Source organism: Diabrotica undecimpunctata, chromosome 6 (genome assembly GCF_040954645.1).
Source record: "Diabrotica undecimpunctata isolate CICGRU chromosome 6, icDiaUnde3, whole genome shotgun sequence".
NCBI classification, from domain to species: domain Eukaryota; kingdom Metazoa; phylum Arthropoda; class Insecta; order Coleoptera; family Chrysomelidae; genus Diabrotica; species Diabrotica undecimpunctata.
This window is the reverse complement of record NC_092808.1, coordinates 32,993,885-33,006,401: the sequence shown is the minus strand read 5'-3', so window position 1 is coordinate 33,006,401 and position 12,517 is coordinate 32,993,885. Positions and strand designations below refer to the sequence as shown.

At 32.3% G+C, this 12,517-nt stretch overlaps 1 protein-coding gene across 2 annotated transcripts in view; it reads left to right on the top strand.

The window, feature by feature from the left end:
* LOC140443366 (uncharacterized) overlaps positions 1–3,345 on the top strand; it is a 32,131-nt gene extending 28,786 nt beyond the window's left edge. For both annotated transcript variants that reach the window (XM_072534593.1, XM_072534592.1), the window contains exon 4: positions 1,405–3,345. In XM_072534593.1, coding sequence (XP_072390694.1) covers positions 1,405–2,691 — 1,287 coding nt within the window. In that variant the 3' untranslated portion in view covers positions 2,692–3,345. The remainder of the gene's footprint in view (positions 1–1,404) is intronic.
* The last annotated feature ends 9,172 nt before the right edge of the window (positions 3,346–12,517 follow it).

Sequence of the window (12,517 nt, the reverse complement as noted above, 5' to 3'; positions counted from 1 at the left end):
CATAATATAGGATTTTAAGAATGTCGAGAATTATTTCATGTCATTTTAATTAAATTTGACAGTTGCAGGATCGTAATCCCTCTTTTTCTAATTGAAAATAATTTAATAATTTTAATATTAGTCTTTGTTCTTTCTCGATATATCTCGGCATATTTAAAATATTTTTATGACAATAAATACAAAATAAAATTTTCACTGTAAAATGTCTGATAATACTAACCTGGAATGACAATTATTTTATCAATTGACGTTGTGAAAGTAATGTCAAGATCGAGACCTTCTGCGTCAAATTATATTTATGCGCATCATTGATTGGATATCTATTTAGCGTATTCTAAACTCCAACCAATTATACATCCGTAACTAGAATTAGCTTTACGATAAATAATTTTCCAAGTTCTATGTATAATAATCACAGACTCACGTTTTTTTTCTGTCACTTCTAGCTTAATGTGTTAGAGAGAATTCGATCAACTATGACGCACTGAAAGAAGGGTTTGGGATGAACTGTATACTGGTTTCGTTTGTAACAATATGTCAATATGATGGGTTTAAAAATCGAAAGTTAACAATTATAAATATTTGAAATCGATTTCCGTTTAACAAAATTTTAAATTACGGCAAAACTATCAGTCCTAGTTATAGGACATCCGTATATCATTCGAAAGAAACATTTTTTTTTAATTTAATAATTCAGTAATATATAGGGTGTTCCATTTAAAATAAGCCTTATATTACACATTGAATAATCCAATAATGAAACTACAAATTTTGAACAACCTGTAAATAAATGTTTAATAATTAATCATGAAATACATTCGACCAATATCCAGCTATTTAGATGTATGAGTAATTTTATTAGAATTGCTTGAATAAATTAAGAATGAGTCCTCGTTTAAAGTTTTACATTTTAAGAAAATTCGACGTAACTCAGAACACTCTGTACATAGGTATAGTGAAGTCTTATGAAACTATACCTTATTTTTTGCAGACAATTAGAAAATCCAATAAAATACAGGGTGTTCCATAAGAAAAAATATAACTTTGAAACGCCGCGCTTTATTGTGACACCCTGTATACTTCAGAATAATTTTAAAATGTAGCCTTTATTAACCTACATACTATACATTTAAATTTTTTTCAAAATCTTTTACCGTTTCGCTGTAATCTTTCGTCTCGTTAGTGGTGACTCACCCTGTATATATATATATATATATATATATATATATATATATATATATATATATATATATATATATATATATATATATATATATATATATATTTTGCCTTTCAGTTACACTCTATCCTGTTGCCTTAATACGAATGGTAACGATAGTGTGAAATGTTGTCTACAGTTTTGTATTAGGTAACACCGATAACTAATTTCATTTATTATTACAGGTTAGAATATTTAAGATATTAACAAAAGAGGGCCACTTAATGTACGGAAACTTTCAGAGTTCAAAAGGCAAATTAATGGTATTTCCCAAGGGAGATACTACCAGTGTCAACTATAGACCAATCATGTACGCAAATGAAATTACCAAAGAAACCGGACGGAAATACAGACACATATCACGAAAAATATGTGATTTAGCCAAAACATTTAGTACAATTTCATCTTGTAATGTGTTTTCTTTTTGGGAAACCACTGCGAATGTGTACCATAACAAATACTTGTATGGAATTAAAATGGACGTTGAAGATGCCTACGGTAACGTTGATACCAAACTCTTGTGTCAAGTAATCAAAGCAAGCAACTTTCTAGAATCAGAAAAAAATTTTTTGGTTAACCACATGGAAAATCAATACGTTACTTATTCAAAAAAAATTTTTCAGTGGACTCACGGTCTCCTCCAAGGGGATCATCTTTCTGCCGCTCTGTGTAGTCTTTACCTTAGCATTTTAGAGCAAAAACATTTAAAATCATTCATGACAAATGGTTTTAGGCTACATCGCGTAGCAGATGATTATTTATTTTGTTCTCCGACTCCTGATGTAGTTGAATTATTTGAACGCGCTTTTAAAAAACATTTTCCAGTAAATGAGTCTAAAATTCGAAGAGCTTTAGAGCAAGATAGTTGCGAAATTCTATATTTTGGACAAGTTTTAAACTTTGAAACCAAAGAAATGCGCAAATGTTTTGATCAAAATAAATGTTTGAGATATAAATTCAAATTTTGGAGTCTTAAAAAATTTAAAGAGCGTAAGGAAATTATAGAAACAAGTGTAAATTTTCGACTAACTAATCATTATTTTAAACATTTGAAATTACAGATGAACTATGATTTAAAAAATATTTTTATAAATTATTTTAAAGGTATGGTTTATGTGGCGTACAAGTTTGATCTGGCTGTACGAGCAGTTTCTAAATTAAAACAAATGTCAAAGGATATGCCTTATTTATTATGCATAATCAAAAACGCTATCAAAGTCCATGCAAGAAAAGTTTTTAAATATTTAAAAGCCAGAGTCACTTTCCAGTTACTACGTATGATCGCCGTTAAAGCTTTTTTGATCGTTTTAAAAAAGAATAAACGTTTTTATATGTCTATAATTGATGGTTTAACTAAAAAACGTACAATTTATTTGCATCTACCGGATGAATGTAAAAAAATGGCGCATATTTTCAATAAGCTACCCGAAGAATTTCGAGGCATACAAATGAAACGAGTACCAAAAATTTAAGAGAAGCTTTAATTTAGTTAAATAATCGTAATTTTTTGTGCCATACCAAACCTGAATACTTTTATCAGGAAGTTCAAGAATAACTTCATCATTACATCGTATCATTCCAGTTTTTAAGAGCATCTGTCCTTATTTTTGTTTTTCTACATAGATTATCTTCTTGAATTAGATTCTTGTGATTTTTTTAATCACTCTTTTACTCCAGTCATCAGAGACGAAAATGCCACTAAAAATCATACGAACAATCTGAATTTTTCTAATAAATGTCAATTTTGGGGCCACAAAAAAGATGCAAAAAAGTTTGCCACTCCTACCTACCCCGGGTATCCCATCGAAACCCCCTCGTAGGGGGGACGGAAACATCGATTTTCCAATAATCTGTACGCCTTAGAAAAAAATGTTTTAAACAAGAAATGTAGCGGAGATAATTTTGAATAAAAATGTTTATTAATTTATAAATTATAAATATATTAATTAATAATTAATTTTAAATAAAATTTGTATCATCTTGACGGTAAAAAATCGATATCTCTTGATCAGAATATCCTATGACGCCGCCTCGTAACTCTACTTCCGTGACGTTCGCCAGTATAGAAGCGATTTCGCGTGCCTAACTCAGTAGCGGCTCGCGACCTCAGTATGCGAGTAGGCGACACATACCTTTAGATATATATATATATATATATATATATATATATATATATATATATATATATAATATATATATATATATATATATATATATGTAGTAAAGATAGCATAGCGCAAAGGATACAGAAAACGATATTATCATACCGTTTTCGTTCACGGCCGCCAAAGCAGGTGGCGCCTTTGTAAGCTAACTACTGTTGTAGTGAAGTTTTGGGAGACATTCGTTGGACTTTCCGAGTTTGAATTTGTATCAGCCCAAGTGTCTGATAAGGCTGGGATAGGCCGAAATGATCATAACACTTTATTGATACCGATTCGAGCACGGGAAGTTTAACGAATTTGTCCTCCTAGGCCATATATTTGGCCATTTAATATATATATATATATATATATATATATATATATATATATATATATATATATATATATAATATAAAATTAGTATTTCTTGGGCTTAAGTTCAATAAGTTATATTAAGTTTGAAACTAGATTTTATTGTCAATTGAAATCAACGTTTCGGCAGGAAACCCTTGCCTTCTTCAAGATTATAAAATGTATAAGATTAGGAACAAAAACTTATTGTAAAATATATCAAACTTACCAAAACGTAAAACGGGACACTGACATTAATGAATTGACAAGTAAAAATTGATATCTGATATCTCGTGGTTTACTGTCATTAGTGTATAATTATTTTTATATAGGCGTATCGTTGGTGTTTTCGAAAAAGGTAAAGTGGGGATATGTTTTGACTTTAAGAGTTTTTTATGGTGTTATATTTATTATTATTTAAATCAGATTGAAATATATTTTATTTATGTTCTGTGTATCTTTTTTGTCATTGATTGCGTTGGTAATTCTTTTTATTTCTATTGATTCGTATATCCCCCTCTTCTTTTTGTTTTGTTCGGTTTTTAAAATTTTGATATTTTCGAACTCAAATTTATACTTCTTCTCATTTTCGTGTTTTGTGAGCGCAGTGATGTTGTTCTTCTCATATATGTGCGTACGAATTCTGGATTGAAGCAGTTGACTACTTTGCCCTATATAGATACCTTCACAGTTAATACATGGTATCTCGTAAACAACATGTGATTTTTTGAGTTTTGGAGTTTGTGTTTTAGTTTAGTGAAATATTTATTTAAAAGGTTGTTTACCTTTGTGAGCCATTGTTATGTTATGTTTGGCTAAAAGATTTGTTAATTGTTCGGATAAACCTTTTATATATGGAAGAGTTGTATAAGTAGTTTGGATACTGTTGGGTTTATTGTTATTATATTATATTCCTGCAAACCAAAATGACTTTCCAATTTTTTGGAAAGTCATTTTGGTTTGCAGGAATATTTTTTTTATTTTCTATCAATTAAATTAATGCGTCTCTATTTGGTATAAACAAACTTTTAAGAACAAACAGTTTTTAGTTATTTTTAAACAAGAAGAATAACGTTCAACGGAAACTAAAGTTGCCGGTATAGTAGCAATTAAAACAAATGATTTGTGTGCTTTAGAAAATATTTCAATTTATAAGATCTATTCTCGCTAATATCAAAAAACCCCAAAAATCTTTCTGTTATCTGACCAATTTTGTTAACAAAAACACACTGTGATTTTTCGGTAATATCAGTAGCATCATACGCTAGTATAGATTTTCTCTTCACATTTCATTTATGTAATCAGCAAGACAATCTATTAAATCGTTTTGTATTGTTTTGACAAACTCGTGAGCACCTCTTCTATTTTTTTAATATGATCATAGATTTTTGGAAAATTTCTTTAAAACTACCCATATTTGAAGAATTATGACTCTCATCCCTATCGCAAATGTAAGTTCTAGCTTTGCTAAAATAATCGTTGTAATGCTGTCAATAATTTGCTTATTTTTTCTAACCTTTTTACACCTAAGTATTTGTTTAAATTTTCTTTCGAAGTTTCATGTTTTTTGATACTAGCTGATAAATTTTTCAAATCTGAATATCTCTGACTCACCGAAACATTTTTCTCCAAATTTGAAAGCAGTAAACAAAACCAACAAAAAAGTGAATTTCTAAAATAACTACCGCATAACAATTTGTGGTTTTCATACCGTATTCTTTTAAACGATGTCGAAAATAGTCAATTATCCTTCTTATTTGTGGATACAATTTAGAATTTGGCAAAGGCCGGCCTATTACAGTAATTTCTAATTACTGGCGCGCGATTTTATCGCCTTTCGAAAGATCTGACTAGTCGTGCTGCTCGGGTTGCTCCTGCCTAAGCGTAAGACAGAGAAATATAGACGTTTATTCTATTCTAAGGCGAAAATTCGAAGCGCCTCTTTACTACAAGAGGCGCTTCGAATATATAATAATTACTTCATAGTTCGGCAAAATAATTACTTCGGAGAAAATGAATAGATTAGGCGGCGCCTACCTTGCCAACCCCGACGGGCCGCCCCTGGCCTAACTGACATTTGAAACCGCCGGCGCCAGTCGCTTCAGGCGTTGGCGTTGTTTAAAAACTATTACACTACTATTACACTACGTTTCGTATACGATGTCTATTTGTATAGTTTATGAGGTGGATATTATGTACGTTTATACATTGTAAATCGTGATTTGGGAGTGCTCCTCGTAATATTCATAATGTTGATAACTTGTCTTGGTTTGTTTACTGCTACTGCATCTTTAAGTTAAATTTGGTTTAGGTGTGAATGTAAATCTGCAAGTCAATTTGTTTGGATAAGTATTTAAACGTAGGATATATTTCAAATAATAGTCTTTTATTTCTAATATAACAGTGCAATGATGAAGTTTTTCGATAGTGTAATATTTAATATACAAGGTGATTCAAAACTGTTGAATACATGATTTGGTTTTAGTATTTGTTTTTAGTTTTACTCGTGTTTATCTTTACATGACTGTTTTTAACTGTATTTTCTATTTTTATGTATTTTAAACAATAAATTTTTTTATATCAACTACGTTTTTAATGGTTTCTAAACCCACCAACATTGATAGAAGGTTTTTACCTTAATGAATTTTACCAAACGAAAGCTGATGACAATTTGTGAAGACACTATCGGTGAAATTCTACATGATAAAAACTCAGTTCTTAACAGATGGGCACAACATTTCAGCGAACATCTAAATATAAACAATATTGAAGGAGGTTACAACATAGACAATCAACAAAATCTACAACGTCAACTACATAGTGAAGACCCTACAGGAGAAGTGTCAAATGCCATCCTAAAACTCAAAGGCAATAAAGTCCCAGGAATCGATAAAATCTGTTCAGAAATGTATAAAAAAGGTGGTGATCAACTTTTTGCAGCAATCCATAAACTAATAGTATTTATATAGCAGAATGAATTGGTACCAGAAGAGTGGCTAAAGGGAATAATATGTCCGTTGCATAAAAAGGATGAGCAACTGGAGTGTTAGAACTATAGAGGCATTACTCTGTTAACATTTAAAACTCAAAATCTACCCATCTATCAAAATTCAAGTCACTTACAAATCCGCCACACTTACAACCAAATCCAAAATCAACACATCACCCCTTATACCTTATATCCCATATTACAGTACATTAACATTACAGTTACACACAACATAACCTGCGACAGAAACAATACCTATTGAACCTTTACCCCCAACCCTACAATTAAAAAACACAAAACGAAACACATACAACTCAATCTACACAACAATCAACTCAAACAACGGATCCGAATCATCCCCTACAACCATCACACACAAGCAACAAAAAAACACAAGACAACACAACCCAAGCAAAGAAAACCTTATAGAACACATCCCACCAAACATTTGCCAACAAAACACTTCTTACCAATATTTTAAAATCAAACGAACTTCCTCCCAATAACATAACCCACTTAAAAGTCTATTCATTAGACAAAACAGCACTCCTCAACACATAACCCTAAACCTTAACCACTAAATATCCACGAATTCCAGACAAAACTAAGAAACAATATCGTGATAATCACTATTGGCCCCATATATTTCAATAACACTCCACAAAAGTCACAACCAAAATCCAATCAAACCTCCATCTGGTCATGACAGGCGTTAACAAAATTTTTTCACAAAAAAACATTCAAGACCATCAATCATAATGCCACTTCCCTAACATTTAAATTGTCAGAATAATTGTCCGCTAAAATATCATCCCTATATACTTTGTTCAAGTCTTCGAGAACTCAGAACAAAAATTAAAACTACATAACTCCTTCATCGTCGATTTAATTTACACAAGGACATGGGAAGATTGTGTGAGGGAAGAAGTTTTCTGTGGTTTCCCAAACTCATTGCACAACGTTAAGCTCCGTCAAACTCCCACCTCGACTCCTACGCCGTTCTTAAGTCATTAACAGAAAATCGTCCCAAATATACAGAAAAACTCCAAGAAGAGGAATGTAGCCTAAAACAGAGCTTTACCACCCTTGTCCTTCTTCTTCTTCTTCTTCAGCTTTTTTTATTTCCAGGGGTCGCTGTTCCTTACTCTTCGTCGCCACCCATTTCTGTCTACCGATTCTTCTTCACCTAAATCTTTCTCTCTCAAGTCCTCTACCAAACAGTCCTTTCATATTCTTCTCGGTTTTCCTCTACCTCTCCTTCCATCAACTTTTAGCAGCTCTATCTTTCATCCCACATAGTTTTCATCTCTACGTCTGACATGACCACAGCCTTTTTTCTTGAGTATTTTTTAAAACTGTAGTCACCTCGGCTCTTTCCCCAATTAAGTGGTTCCTGATTCTGTCCTTTCTATTCTTACTTAACATCCACGGTAATATTTTTATTTCAGCTACCTACATCTTATTTTCCTGAATCTTTTAAACCTACACCAACGTAGGTCTCACCACACTCTTATATATCTTTCCCTTCAGCTCTTCCCCGATGTTTATATCACAAAGTACATTGATCAAGGAGCTCTCTCCCCTACTTTTTCTGTCAGTACATCTATAACAAGATTAAACAGGTAGGACTTAGTAAAGAACCTTAATGCAAACCAACCGTTGACTGGTAAAATTTCGGTCGTCAATTCGCACAAGTCCTTACTTTGGTGTATGCTCCCCCATACATTTCCTTCACGAGCCTTACGTACTTCTCGGGAACCCATTGCTCCTCCATACATCTCCATAGCTCTTGTCTAAGAACTGTATCGTACGCCTTCCCAAGATCTATAAATACCAAATATAACTCTCTTTTCTTCTCGCCGTATTTCTCTATCAACTGTCTCAAAGCAAACAAGGCATCCGTTGTCCTCCTTCCTGGCACAAACCCAAACTGTTCTTCTTTTATGGATGTCTCTCTCCTTAACCTTCACTTTACAGTGTTCTTCCAGATTTTCATTGTATGCGACATTAACTTTATCCCTCTATAGTTTTTACAATCCTAAATGTTTCCTTTATCTTTATACAATATACAATGATAACATCACACCCTCTCTCCATGCATTGGGCATCCTTTCTTTTTCATATATCCTACTCATTATTTGCTACAAAATATCAACCCCTTCCTCTCTAAGAGCCTTTCAAACCTCCCCAAGTATTTCATCAGGTCGCACTGCTTTACCATTTTTCATCCTATTTAACCCCTCAACAACTTCATGTCTCGCTATCCCTGGTATTATATTCACATTTGGGAACCCGCATCCTCCATCTCTTCTCTGGTGTTCTTCATTTAGCAACTTTCTAAAGTACTCATACCGGATTTGCTTTATTTCAACATCGGTTCTTAACACTCTTCCATCTGCACTCTTAATCTGCCTCACGAGGGTCAAGTCCTTTGATGACTTGTCCCTTGTTTTAGCAATTCCCTCGGGTGTCTCAAACTCTTCATACAGCTGTGCAGACTATCTTTCCTTAGTAGTAGCTATAGCGCGCTTTGCTACCTGTATATATCCTTATCTTCCTTTCTTTTAGATCTGTCATAACCCTTTCTAACTTCTTTCTTCTCTCTAACCTTCTGTTGCAGTGTTCACCACCAAGTTTATCTGTCTCTAGGAGGCCCTCTACCATATGTTTAATCTCGTACTTCCCCTTCCTCTCGCATCACAACTTTACCGTTGGCTTCTTACCAGTCATTTACTTTTTTTCTCAAACTCTTCCAGCACTCTACTCTTAAAGACTAAACTCCTATCTTTTAACTTCCATCACTTTACTTTCTGGTATCCTACTTGCTTTCCTGCCCGCCTTACCTTTATCTCCGCATTCACTATTGACAGTCAATTACCTACTACCTATATGTCCATTCTAATCACCTCCATTACCCATATCCTTCACACAGAAAAATCCAATACCGAACCAGAACCAACCGGTACAAATCCTGCATACAAATCAGGAATATAAACAGCGCGCCTTCCATGAGCCCCTCAGTTAGTGGCCATTCGCTGGCAGGTAAGGAATTCCAGTGGAGATTTTTTCAGAAATTTTTTTCAGGTGAGTTTTTAAAAACTTTTAATATTATAGTTTATAGGTCAGTTTGTGTATTAAACTAAATGTTGAAAAGAAAGTTAGTTGGATTATTGTAATGTAATATAAATAATTAATTATAAATAAACTGTTTTATTTTCTTCTTCTCAGATTGTTTTGTGTTTTGTACGAAAATCCTAGGTATATAAAACTTGGTACGTGCGTTTCTATTGGTATAAGCATATTGGAACCCTAGCAAATTTGGCGTCAATTTCTTCTTAAAGTCTTTTTGTTAATTTTAGTTTAACATGTTTTTTTCTTCTTCTTAATTTTCTAAGGCCTATTAATTTTGTTGAAAGCAAACTTCTTGAGTTCTAAAACTTGGCACATAAATTTTCCATGGTGTAAGAATGATCTTTTGATTTTGGGATCGACTGGTTTTCTTTTCCTTTTCCTTCATTGTCATGAGACTGAATAGCTCATGAATGTAAAGTCCTGACAGGGCTATGACATGGTCTCATGGCTGACGAGCAAGTTTATGTTTATTTATAGTTGTTAAACAGCTTTTAGGTGAGTTGCAGATTGCGGAAGAGAATATCCAATATTTTTTATATTCAGAGCAGGACAGCAGGAGGTATAAAAATATCACTTTGGATATTTTTTCAATATGTTACCTTAGTTTATTTGTGAATCATGGAATTTAAAGTTAAGGAAGAGTTTTTTGAATATGACCATAGCACAGTATATTGCTTAAAAAGAATCAGTAGGTTCACTCTCGCATTTTCACGGTTCCAATTTTGAATCCACTCCTGGCTGATTGCGTAATAGATTTGGCGAAAAATGCCGCTGTTGCAAGATTTAAAATATTCCATCAGTTTTATAGAATATTCCAAATTTATAATAAAATAATAATTATTATGGAAGTTCTTCAAAAAGAGGAAAATAAATTTCATAAATGTTAAAATTCTTCACATAACCACTATACACACTTCTAAAGTTTGAAAAATCATATTGCGTGATTGACTTATTCTATTCTCAAATAATTAATCATAAGTATCTATCCATTGATTGAAACTACAGTTATTTCAGTAATTTATATATAAATTTCATTTATTTGTTGGTATATAAGTTGGTTTTATAAGTTTATTTCGTTTTTAATACATATTAATGTGATATTTCTCCAGTTTTCTAAGTGGTTTTATTATTTTAAACGACGGATTATGATGAATTCAGCCAAAACAAGAGTTTATTATTGCTGTGTATGTAGAAAAAATTCCAGGGACCATAACAACTTGAACTTGAGTTTCTTCCGGTTTCCCAAAGATGAAAATCGGTAAGAACTAAATTCTCTATTTAATATAATTGACCTCATCGGTGTTGTATTTTTAGGTTTGCAGAATGGAAGAAAATTATTCAATGTGAAAAACTTGCCATGTACAATGCTCAATATTGTTATGATCACTTTAGAATATGCAGTTTACATTTTGAGGAACCGATCTTTGCAGGAATGCTTAAAAGCAGGTTGAAAAAAAAACGCAAAACCATCTATTCACCTTGTGAGATTAAACATTCCAGTTCAAGGTATGTTCTATTATACGGTTACGTTGGTTTAGTAATACTTGTACTAAGTAGTACTTGTAGAACTGCAGTACTGATCACCTTGATACCATAAAGAATTTCTACGTCCTTGGAAATCAATATATGGCTGTTCCAGAAGTATAAACACATAATTGTAAAATTTTGAAAAATGACTTTATTGTGTTGGAGGGCTCAAAACTGCGTTTTCTATATATTTTTAAATCATCATAACTGTACTTACGGAATCGTGTACAATTACGACGATTTACAAATATGTTGAAAATGCAGTTTTGATCCCTCCAACACAATAAAGTAATTTTTTTAAATTTTACAGTTATGTCACTATACTTCCGGAACAGCGATATATGCTTTCACTTTGCCATCGTTGTCTGAAAGTGGAATCTGATTTTGTCTTTCAAAATTAAGATTCGACTGTTACTGTTCCTGTCTGTGGGTAGGTATCTTAGCTGGGTGTAACATATGTTCTACTATTTTATTTTCTGCAAAAATTTGAGTATTACCTTATTTGCAGAAACTATATAACAGGCCTCCTAAAATCCAGCTTTGGTTTGATTCTTCATGCTTTAGTCTTAAAAACAAAAATTAAATTTTAAACTTAAAAAACTTAAGCTATGTAAAAAACATAATTTTCTTGAACCTTTTAAAACAGAATATTAAATAGCTGAGAAGATTTATATCGCATGTTAGCATTCGATCAATTAATTTTGTACTCAGCCTGAGGCCTTCTTTAAGTCAATAAATCAAAATTTGTCTTAAAGGAAATCTATTTTTATATATCATAGTGCCCTATCATATCTTGTATGTCACTATACGTTCATTAATATTGAAGATACTGCGTAGTGCTCTTTTAGTCGTCGCCTTGTTAATTTTTTCTATCTGAATATATTCGTTATATCCTCCCCTTTCATTTGCCATGTCGCATGTTAGGATTTAATCAGTTTTTTATTTTGTACTGAACCTGAGGCCTTTTTAAGTCAAAAAATCAAAATTTGTCTTATGGTAAATCTATTTTTATTCATAGTACCCTATCATATCTCTTATGTCGTTATACGTTCATTAATATTGAAGATACTGCGTAGTGCCCTTTTAGTAGTCGCCTTGTTTATTTTTTCTATCTGAATATATTCGTTATATCCTCCTATTTTTCCCTATTATCCC